The sequence below is a fragment of the Tinamus guttatus genome, unplaced genomic scaffold (genome assembly GCF_059628265.1).
Source record: "Tinamus guttatus ecotype Peru unplaced genomic scaffold, ASM5962826v1 Tinamus_guttatus_pri_ptg000451l, whole genome shotgun sequence".
Taxonomy (NCBI): domain Eukaryota; kingdom Metazoa; phylum Chordata; class Aves; order Tinamiformes; family Tinamidae; genus Tinamus; species Tinamus guttatus.
Genome location: NW_028288985.1, coordinates 278385 through 290465, shown reverse-complemented (window position 1 = coordinate 290465; position 12081 = coordinate 278385). Strand labels below are relative to the sequence as shown.

At 36.1% G+C, this 12081-nt stretch overlaps 1 protein-coding gene across 2 annotated transcripts in view; it reads right to left on the bottom strand.

Moving 5' to 3' along the window:
* Nucleotides 1–12081, bottom strand: part of CACNA1D (calcium voltage-gated channel subunit alpha1 D) — a 156205-nt gene that overhangs the window by 81191 nt on the left and 62933 nt on the right. For both annotated transcript variants that reach the window (XM_088532046.1, XM_088532047.1), the window contains exon 8: nucleotides 6498–6601. In XM_088532046.1, coding sequence (XP_088388172.1) covers nucleotides 6498–6601 — 104 coding nt within the window. The remainder of the gene's footprint in view (nucleotides 1–6497; nucleotides 6602–12081) is intronic.

Sequence of the window (12081 nt, the reverse complement as noted above, 5' to 3'; positions counted from 1 at the left end):
TCACTAGAGTGAATAAGATCTGTGTGGGTAAAATCAAATGAAAGCTACTGTTATTATATGTACTGAAGTAAAAAAATCATTTAAAAATGAAACAGTTTGCATGGTTACTACTTCCAATAGCACTTCACCCATGACTGAACCCCCTTTTAACTTTAGCTTTTTATTAAAACATTGTATGCAAGAATTCGATATAGTTTTCTATATATGCAGCTAACTACTGCCTTTCTTTTAATACAAAAGAGAAGCCAAATGTTCTCAGTAAAAATCTGCTGCAATTTATTGGCAGGGAAAGATGCAGTTGTGCTTAATTCCCACAGTGTTTGTAAGTTTTACTTTTAAAAGCTTTTCTTTAGGATCTCTAACACATCTGAGAAGACTGCATATTCAACTGCTCTCCCTGGAAGGGAGGAATCTGGCGCTATGGTATTTTTTTTAAACATCTATACACTATGTGAAAGCAGAAGTAAAGATGGTTAGAGATTAAATATTATTCTGCTTGTAGAACAAAAGCATTTTTTTCTAAGAAACAAACAGTTAATCGGAAAAGGTACCAGTGAAGTGACAAAGTAATGACAGAGCCTCTTTCTGGTTGCTGACAAAGGTATGCAGACAAGTGCACTGGCTTTCTCCTGGGAGCAGGAGCAAACAAGGTGGCACTTCTTGGCTATGGAGCGTTAGCTCTGTTCTGGGCAGAAGCAAAAAGCTTTTGGCTATCTAGGCACCAGAGCAGTGACAAGTTAGACTGGCCTTCCTTCTTCCTGACCATGATCAACCCAGTTCACAAGCTTATGAAGCCAACACATTTGGGAATTTGTACATTAATTATAATTACTAGCCTTAAGCTGCACAAATATTCAGTTTCACAAGCACCTATGCTACAGGCCAATTTCGTAACAAGTATTTCAGTCTTGTTTGACAAAAAACACTTGAATCTCTTATTCAAAAGCATACCCTTGAGGTTTTTTGCTCACTGACTACTAGAAGGTTATGATCACACTGCAGGCAGAACCATCACCCAGACAGCCTAGACTCATTTATTCAGAGCAACAGGAAAGCATTCACTTCAAAACATGAATGTTTCAGGGTAGGACTATACTCCACAGACTCCAGCCCTACCACTGTGATGGGCACTTGTCCAGTTCTGGAAATTGTTGTGGTTTGTTATCTGCCAGGGGCTGCTCAGCACTTCACAGGAACCCATCCCTCAGACACCCCAGTGCAGTGGGTACGGACAGGACATGAAATGAGAGTTCCCTTCAAGTCCAAAAGTGTTTTCCAAATTATTCGTCAGTGTTTAATTCGGCAAGAATACTGTTTCCTTTTTTTTTTTTTTTTCTCTCCACATCTGTGTGCGTTTGAGCTTTCTTTTTGCCAGCCACACAGCAATCAAAAGAATCCACTTTAGATCTTAATCTACTGAGTTCTACAGCTGAATTCCTTTCCCTCTTTTTTAATGTATACTATGTTTATTCATATCAGGTAGTTGAATTTTTATTTATTTACTCTTTTTGGACTACGCCTTCCCTCTCCTTTGAAAAGGAATGCTGTCAAAACCTTCCTTTCCCTTTTGCTGAAATGACAGTTCACTGCCATTTTCTACTTTGTGCATCATTATCTCAGTGTTTTTTTCCCCCACATATAATGCAGACAACAGTTCCTAGGTATATAATCTTATCTGCACTAACATATTTTACCTTACATTGACTAATGTATATGGCTGGTGAGATTAGCATAGATGAGTGTGTGCTCTTAGCTTTTAGGATCATCATATATGTATACTGCAAATAATATTGTGAGATTGAAATGGAAAAATCTCTTAGTAAGTGACAAGACTTATACGTAGGAGGATGTATATAAGGACATGTCAAAACTTACGCTTTAGTGTCCTTTAGCGAGGAAGTAATTCAACTTATAGAGATTTATTAAAGTATATTTGAAAGATCTTATTTGCTCCCATGGCTACCCGAAGAAGTACTAATGCCTTCAGGAGAAAAGGCTGTCAGTGGAAACCAGCTTCTAATGATAAGGACTGTCTTGAGGAATAGATTATCATGTACCATTAAAGGCATGCCTCTTGAAAAATATATTATGAAGTTTCATCATTTTTTTTCTCTTTTCATAGTAGAAAAGTTTAATGTATACTGAATTACTGACAAATTTATTTTAAATTTCAAGCACTTTAAAAGATACTTTCAAGGTTGGTGGGTTTTTATGAATGCTCGTCTCTTATTTTCTTTATTTATTTTTTTTAAGAGATAACCTCTAACTTTCTAATTCCTAAGATAATTGAGCTGAACATCTTCTGTACTGATGGCGATTATATTACATTCTGGTCTTTTATCCTGGTATATCCTGGAACCCTGCTGTCATGTCCCAATTTCTGCTCACGGTATTTTTTGTGGTTCAGCATAAGCCTGGTAGACAAGCACTGGAGCAGGTTGTCCAGAGACATTGTAGAATCTCCTCCCTTGAAGATGCTCAGAATTAGAATGGACACACTCCTGGGCTCTTGCTTTTTCTATAAGGGCCTTTTCTAAAATTGTATCCAGACCCTTTCCTGACAATCTTCTCCAGAGCCTTTCACTAAAGCTGTGACTAGAGCTATTTCTGGAGCTGAATCTATTTCTAGAGGCCACTCACCTTTGAGCTTATAGAGACTAGAGCCAATTCTACAGACCCTTTCTACAGATCCTTTCCTTTTTTCCAGTACCGTGTCCAGAGACAGATTTTTCTAGATGCCTCCACCCTCTAGAGCAGCACAAATCACTATCTGTACAGCACTGCAAACAGAACTGGTTTGCCGTCTTTTTTTTTTTTTTTTAAACTTCAGAATTCACTTTGAGAATAACGTGAATGAGTGTTTAATATGAAAATTTAAAAATGTAATATTTTGAATAAGGTGAATTCCTTGAAAACAGTTTATACTGATAAAATCTTTAGTCCATCAATTTTCCTCATCCTTGTTAATAAATGGAATATTTAGAAGAAAAAAAACCTGTCAACTTCCATCTAAAATTAGAATATTTACTAGATACAGATTCCACACAAACATTATTTCTGTTATTTTACACATCTACTACTAAAGATATGAACTGAATTTTTATGAATATCTCCTAACACAGACAAAACTAGCATCACTGGGACTGACATCACTGATCACCAGAAAATACTCACCTTCAGAAAGGGCTAAATGTAAGATAAAAGATCTCCCAAATCATCAATGCACTATAAAATATATCAAACATGCAATGCACAGGAGGCAGTACAGAAATACAAAGGGGCAGACAGCCACAGAGTACCACAGGAGTGCAAAGAGAATGAATATTTTAAAACAGCAAACAGATCAAAACAGCAGACAGATTCAAACATATGCAGCATAAGGTAACACTACAAGAAATATTATTGTCATAGGAAAAAGGTGTATATTAAGCATTCAGATTCTACTTCCAAAATCTGTATGCACAGACATGCTTTTCAGGTAAGCTGGCACACTTTTGCATCCTCAGACTTTAATTTGTTTAGTAAAATTTGACTTGCTTTGTCAATTTACCATGAATCAAGTTTCATGATATGGTTTGAAAAGCATAAAATGTAGAAGTTAACAGCTTTTAAATAAAAGCAAAGAATGCATGTGTTATACATTCTATGCCTTGTTCAGAATCAAAAAAAAAAAAACAAAAAAGCTTTATGACAATACCAACACATTAACTAGCACAAGTTTTCAGATGTAGAATTTAGACAGTTTGTCTAAACAGAATTCATGTGGAAAACATTTAGAATTTATATATAAAGACATTCAGTGATCAAAATAAATCAGTGTAACAGCATTCCATACTGGCCCCTGACAGTTTCAAACAAGTAGGCCAGAACATTTTCTTTCCTTGTGTACCAAACTTTAGCATAGTACAATAGCTGTCTTAGAGGAAAATTATCTTTTCCTTTCTTCTACGTGTTCAGTTGCAATCATTGGTGGTATTTATCACTATTTATCATGAACAATCCATTTCACTTGCATCATTTTCCCCTCAAGACAGAAATCACAAACTGGATATTGGGAAGGCCCTCTCACATGTTTGGGACAAGCACTGATTCTGACATCCCACAAGTTTTCCAAGTGCTAAAATGACACTGTAGTTCCATGACAATGTGCAAGAAAATTAATTTCAGGAGAGATCACATGATACCTGCCACCACCTTTCAAGTTCACTGAAAATTGATAGCAAGTGGGCAACGACTCAAAAGAGAAAGATCCGGATTTATGAATCAAGCAATATTTAGAAATCAGTGGTCATTTCTCATCCACAGAATGGAATCAAAGGATAAACAAGCACCTCCTGCTTTGCATTATAGCAGTGGCTGTAGAATAGCTCCATATTTCAATAAATTTTGCTTGATGAATTTGAGAAAATGGGAACAAGGGAAAGTTCTCAAAATAGTACCAGCACTGATGCCCTAAAATTCAATTCAAGACCTGTGGATCACTAAATATAACGCAACCGTGAAAGAATGCATTCAAAACCTCTACTGTAATGTCTGTTTGTACGTGTAAAAATGGCTCTTAAAAACATGTGATTAAAAAACAGACACTATGCAGTCAAAACATCTAACTAAAGTATTATAATATTGGAAATCCTTTAAAATATTTTAAATATTATATATATATATATATGAGGATCTCTCTAAATTTCTAAGATTTCACTGGAGGAAATGAATGTGCGCCTCCAAACATAAAAACTGGAATTACCCCCTTCCCCCCAGTTGCTTTCTTTTATTTAAAAAAAAAAAAAAAAGGCAACCAAGAGCTATTAATTTGAGCCATGGAAGAAAGAAGGGAAATACTTAGCCAACTTTTCCCACACCTTCGCAGCAACAGGAAAAAAATTAATTGCTGCCTATAACCTGCTTAAGTGTCAGGCAAAACGAACTGTGAAAATCTAACTCTCTGGTGACTTCAGTGGGATATCTAGTCAAATGACTATGTTAGGAGACAGGATCAAAACTACAGAGATAAACTAGACAGCAACCAACCTTGTTGATCTTTTCGTTCAGTGTAGTTTTAGACACGAAAACTGGACCATTATTTTGCAACAATACGCATATTTGCCCATATATAAAATAAAGCTAATTTAACTGTGTAAATAGGCCTTTACAGGGTGGATGCTGGTTGCAGAAGAAAGTTTAAATCCATAAATCAGCAGTGTTCTTAGCAATCTCTCTCTCTGCTTTTAAACATTCTATTTGGAAAGTAATTCTGACAATAAGGTAACCAAAGACCATAATTTACCTGGTGTCCTAAGAGTAATAATAATAAAAGATAAATGACTTGTGAGTCAAAAAAACACACTGTAGAGCCTCTTATTAGATAAAAATGCCTCCTTAATATAGTTATCTTATCAGCACTTGAAAATTTTGTTTCTGATTGCCTGGTTCCCCAGAATAGAATAAGACATTATAACAGGTTTCACTCCAAGACAGGGCAAAGCCCTGAAAGGGCTGTGCACCCTTATCAGCAGTTTGATGACACCATCAGCTGTAAGGCTGCTTTTATTGCAAGCAAGAGAGGTTTTTCTGTTGGTTGCAAAGGCGGCACAGATACTCTAAGGTTGCTACAGCAATGTCAAATGTTTCATAACTCATAGCATTTTCTGTTAAGGCCTCAAATGCTTGCAGGATTTTTTTGTTATTTATCAGAAAATATCTTTACCACAAACTGAAGCTAAATCCAAAATGAGTAACCAGGAAAAGGCAAAGGAAATAGCCAAGACCTCAAAACGGATTATGTAAAAATAAAAGCTTGCAAATTGTTGCCCTAAATTACAGTTCTAAGTCGCGATGTACAGCTACAACTGCCATCAGTTCGGCTCTTGGCTGGAGTGAAACTGCTGTGACAACTTCTGCCGCTGACAAGTGTATTGCACTGTCACTTGATTACTGATCAATACATCTGCTCGCCAGTTTAAGTCATCTTAGCTCCTACTTTAATCAATTGGAGCCAACAGTAGCCAGCTCAGCAGTATGGGAAACACTGTACAATTTGTCTCATGGTATCCCAGTCACACTTTCTCTGTAAGGCCTTGAAACACTCTTTAAAAATATTTTGATACATGAGCAGTAAATACAAATAACGCTCTGCCTTATCTATGTACAAAAGTGTAAGTTGAGCTTTCAGTAAAGGACATTGACCTATAACTAAAGTGGGGAATGTTCGTAGAGGTGCCATCCATCTCACACTGAGTGCTTTATGTTTCTCCCTGCTAGAATATTAAACAATGAGAAGAGTAGTGTCTCTAAGGACAATTTTTGGCAAGCATGGTGAATGTGATGTCAGACGGATACAGGCACTAGGATCACACGGTTCAGTCAAAAGAGCAAACATCGGTAAGATGACATAAAAATCTCAAGTGCATGCAGAAAAGCCATCACTGAGAAGCTGGAGTAAATGCAGAGGCCGTCTCACAAATAGCAGTAGCAGGCACAATGTTAACTCAACTGCTTACCCACTAAGTACACCAAGAACCAGGTTAAGTACGAAAAATGAGCCAAGGATGATAAGACTAACAAAATAGATCCATGGCCATTCACATCCTATTGCATCATTTACCTGTAAAATGTAAGGAAATAAGTTATGATACAGTCATTCATTAAACAGCAGAGTCCTTTTTGCAGCTGCCAGATCACGTAGGTTTCAACATTGAAACTTTTGGCTTACTTCATTCCTAAAATCACTGTCATTTAATTTCTTTACTTACCAGACTAAGTTGCATATGTAATGCCTCATAACAGAAGATACAAATTAACATATTTAAGTACAGCAGAATTACCTGTCTTTTTCATCATTTTGCCACAATTGTAGACACGAAGAATATATGCTAAATATGTGTATATTTAAAAGATTTTGGCATTTATCTGTTATTCTCATGAAAGCTACAGAAAACTGTTTCTGTTTTAATTATAGGAGGAAGAAAATGAGTTTCATTAAGAAATGTCATCACAACTGAAGTCTCACCTGTATAAGATAACCTGTGTGTTCATGGCAACTGTATTCAGGACTCTGCCTTCATGATGAAAAAGGTGTATGCTTACCCGCTCAATACACCAAGAACAAGATTTAGTACGAAAAATGACCCAAAGATGACGAGACTGACAAAATACACCCATGGCAATTCAAATCCCATAGCATCATTCATCTGCAAGAAATAAGATGATCTTATAGAGTAGATCACTGTAGTAATAGTAATGAAGAGTCAGAGAAAAAATAATTTAATCATTCAGGTGAGATAGCGTTCTACGCATTCCTTCAGTATTCATTAAAGAACAATATAAGCAAAGGCACTGACGACATTTACTTTGTGTTCCTAATAAATGTCCTAAAAGGAAAACAAATGAGGCAACGTAGCATTCAGATTAAAAATACAAACATAAATAAGCACAGCAACAATTCTGCTCTTTACCTTCTAGTAAAATAGCTGAATTTGAAATATTGTTCAATTAAATGACACAGCGTATACTGAAATTTTAGAATTTTAGATTACATAGCTATATGAATGATCCTTTGAGAAGTGGCAGAAATATATCTCAACAGTACAAGTAATACTATTTTTTCTGTAACCAAAACTTCAATAATTTTTTCCTGAAATACTAAATTTGTATGCAGTTAGTTTACTAATCACAACAGAAACATGAGAATTCATTTGTACAAAAACATGAATGCAAATGAAAAACTAAAATCAATTTTTAGAAATATAGTGGATACAAGTCAATATTCCAGAAAAATTTCTGAACCAAAATTATACCAAAATAAAGTTGTCCCTGGCATATTTTATATAAGATTAAAATGAGTGATCTTTAAGTATATTATTATACACTCGCACAACTTATATAAAGACATTTTCCACTGTCAATTCTTAGAAGCTCATTACACATATCAGGGATTTAAGAAACATACAGAGAAATCTAAAAAGCCCTATTCAGGAAAGAGGGAAAAAAAAAGGAGAGAGAAATTTTGAAGCACAGAAGACGGTTGGTGTATGAAAGGCATTTCATAAGTTACCAGTCACTTTTGACTTGTAATCTCTTGGACATTTCTCTTATGAGAGGGGAATTATTCTGGCTTTTTTTTTTTTTTTTTCATTACATGGGCAAGTTGGCATTAGATTCTTCTAAAGCTGTTTTTTAGCCAGGAAATTCAGCAGACCTAAAAATGATGTGAGGATTACAGACTCGATATATTATTTTGAGACAAGGTTGGACGAGCTTTTTCCTCTTCTGTGAAAGTCACTGTATATCTGTATGTTGCATCTCGAGTTTGCAATTCTACTTTTATTTTTGTAAACACATGAATCAAGTTCAACTTCAGTCCTTAACAGCTCTGTTAGAACATACAGTCCCACTGTAAATACGGGAGCAAACATCTGACAAACAATACTTCTTTATATACATGATGATACAAGTACACGCATTAAGTCTTTGCAGGTTAAGGCCCACAGATACTTTCCTTCCATGGTGAGCTGCCATGACACCCACTATTTTACACTAAACTGGTATTTCCAAGCACTAAAAAAGATGGTTAATACACAGTCTTCATGTTTCTTTTAAAATAATCCCTATGTATATCATCTATTACAAGGCCTTGGTAATTTACAGAGGCATGGAGAAGTAATCTACAGTTAGTAGACTTGCAGGAAAAAGCCAAAAAACTAAAAATGTGTATTTGATTTGGATGTTTTCCCCTCAATTTCAATGAAATTGTATTTTGGGAGAAATTCAAGTGGAGTAGGGCTACAGCCTTTTGGAAAGACAAGAATCATTGCCTTCAATTTAAAAGGACATCAAGTTTCCACTATCCAACCCTACAATGGAATGTTTGTGTGAAAAATAAGCTGGAGATATTTACTACTCCAATCTAGATACTTAAATTCTAATCAAATAATGCATTGTACTATGAATAATATTTTCATTACAGTAATACCAGGGAGGTGATAGTGTAAAAAGAAGCCATATCCATTTGGAAAACTTTAATATTAATTTCAGGGATACTAAGAGGTATTTTCCATAAATATCAACTACAGAAAGATTAAAGAAATCAGTTTATCTTCTGATTGAGAATGGAAGCAGTTTAATTAGTATGTGACCACAGAAAGATCTTTCTCCTCAGAAACAAGGCATTTCAGTTGAAAAGATTAATGCTAACTTCTCACCTGAAGTACAGAATAAGAAATTAAATGGAAACAAATTCTAGATCCATTGTAAGTTGTAACTAAGAAGCATAAAACAATAAAACTCCTTAAAATATGTTATAAATAAAACTAAATTGTCTTGCACATATGAAGTCTCAAATCCTCAAACCAAAAGCCTTGCAAAAATCCCACCAGCCCTGGCTCATTGATGTACTACATCTCTAATGCCTATCGCAAACACGTTCCTATGTGCCATCCCTCTTGCCCTTCTCTGTGTCTTTTCCAAATTTAATGTTTTAATTCCATTTCTTAGTTTGCATGTTATGTCACCAAACAACAGGTTAGATGCTAGGAAAGACAAAATGAGTATTTTTCATATCATTTAATTTTGTTTCACAGGAGTGAAAGGACATCTCTGGCAACATCTTAAAATGACTAAGAATTACAAACTCAGTCTCTTGAGGGGTCCTTCAGAAATCAGTGTTCTGTGAAATTAGAGTGATCCTGCTTTACTGCTTTTTTTTTTCTTTCAAGTCTGCACTGTAGATTAACAAACCCTTAGATCACAAACTATTCATTCTATTCATTTTACAGCATACCAGGCAGCTTTTCAAAGTCTGCTAGCTTCAAAGATTGTGTCCTGATATATTCTTGGCTGAAGTGGAGTTAACTTAAAGCAGGCTTAAAAGGGGCTGTGCTTGAAGCATAGCAGCCTCCAGACTGGTTTGTAAAAACATGTGCTTTTATCTTCATTCTTCTGTGGGTTCTGGAGTTGCAGCATAAATTCCCTGGCGCTCTCCTGGTTCGCCAGGCTCACTTTTATTCTTCTTCTGACATAGAAACATGCCCAGATATGCACTAGTTGTGTGTGAACTCTTGGATCACTGCTCTGTTAAGCATCTCAGCTCATCGGCAATTAGTAAAACAACTCTATGGCTGGAGCATTAAGGCTAGCTAAAGAGAAATACAACCCCTGAAGAAGTGGAAAAATTTGTTTACAGTAACTACAGCCTCATAACTGGTCAACTTTCAACTTGGCCTCCATCATCAGTAAACACACTTAATATGTCATGTTCTGTATAATACACACAGAGATGAGCCCTTCAAGTTAATCTTGTAAGAAATGGCTTCAGTTTTATTAATTTGCTTTTATCTACCCAAACAGATCTTTCAATCATTTTTAACTGCTGTTAGCTACTATAGCATATAATCATTTATTTCTGAAAGATGAATAAAAAAAAAAAAAGGAAAGTTTGGTCCAAATCATTACCTTAGAGGTGCTTCTTTTAAGCTACATTTTAACATGAAATTGAATTCAAGTGATCAACACCCAAAATTCAAAAAAATCAAGTTCATGGCTCTTAAGCGTGATTTATGCAATATACTGTCATCCAGAATTTCTATTGCTCTTTCTCTAGCTGGATATCGTGTGTTAAATTTCTGGTTACTTAGTCATCAAAGGCTGGGAGTACAACGCAGCGAGCACAGCAGTGCCTTTGGGGATGAACTGCCTTGTTTCACTCGAGACTCCCTTAGATGACCTGGGAGCCATGATGACAGATACCCAGAGAAGAATTAAAGCTAGTCTCACTACATAACCAGCAAATGCATACAGAAATCAAAATTTTGTAAGATTTCCCCAGCATATTCCCTCAAATATCTTCATGTTGTCTATTGAAGATTTGCAGCTAATCTACACAAGGGCAAGGGACTGCCAAGCATCCTTTGTCTTCTGTCGGAATACAAGCTGAAATTCCTTGCTGACAAGTACAGTTTGGATTCAATAAGCAGCCATTCCTTCCTGGAGCTCTCTAATATCACTTAGCTCAATCTATCTCTAGATCATTCAATTCAAGATTTTAGAATTTTGGTGCTTATTAGAGTGTTAGTTGTAGTTTTTTGATTTTTTTTTTCATAAGAGATTCCTGCTTATCACCTGACGACAATTTGGATAATGCCTCAAATGCTGTCTGAAGAATTTGCTTATGGGCTGACAGTACACTTTGTGCACAGTCAGAGGGTGGTCTTATGAGATATATTTGCAAAATATTTGTTTGTTCTTTCAAGTGTATTATATTCCCTAACAATTCTTTTTAGTAGGCTGTCCTTCAAGATTCTTAAGCACAGAACATACTAAAAAGTGTCATGATCATTTGATTTCTTGATTATTGATATTTTGAAAAAAAAAAATTAAGTCAGTCATTTCTCTTAAGGAATGGTATACTTCTAGTATGCATCCTTGAGAGAATATCTTGTTAAAAAAATAGTATTTGCATTAATAGGCAAGAGCATCTAAGACAGCATGTTCCATTACCTGGCAATGCAAGCCTGAGGGTGCATCCCCCCACCCCTCTTCTGCCCTAAAAAATCACTAGATAAACCTGACTGGTGCTTTCAGGGGAATGACAGTGACTTAGAAAGGCATTAGCTGCTAGTATAACTGCATCTCTGCTAATGATCTGTCATGCCAAGCAGCTTGACTCTCACAAGAGGCAGCCTCTACTTTAAGCTACAATAGTTAGCATGTACATAACTACCACCACTACAGAGAAAAATAATTTAATACTCTAATAGATTTTGTAATTTTTGAGTGCTAAGGTAAATTGAAGAGGAGGCAAAGACCACTAACCTCTCAGCTTTAGCATGTGAGCTAGAATGTTAAAGTGCTCAGGTACAGGGGAGCTGCCGTGTTGCCAGCACAAGGGCTGCACTGGGCTCCAAAGCTAACGGCACAGGGCTGCAGCTGGAGCTAGAGAGCAAACAGACAGCGATCTGACTGGGAGCCAACAGGGGCCTGATATAAATGGAGATGCACAGATGTGCATCCACAAACATATTGCATTCCTCTGGAATACATATGCTGCACTGGCTGGTGAGAACAGCAAGGACACTAACCCTTAACCTC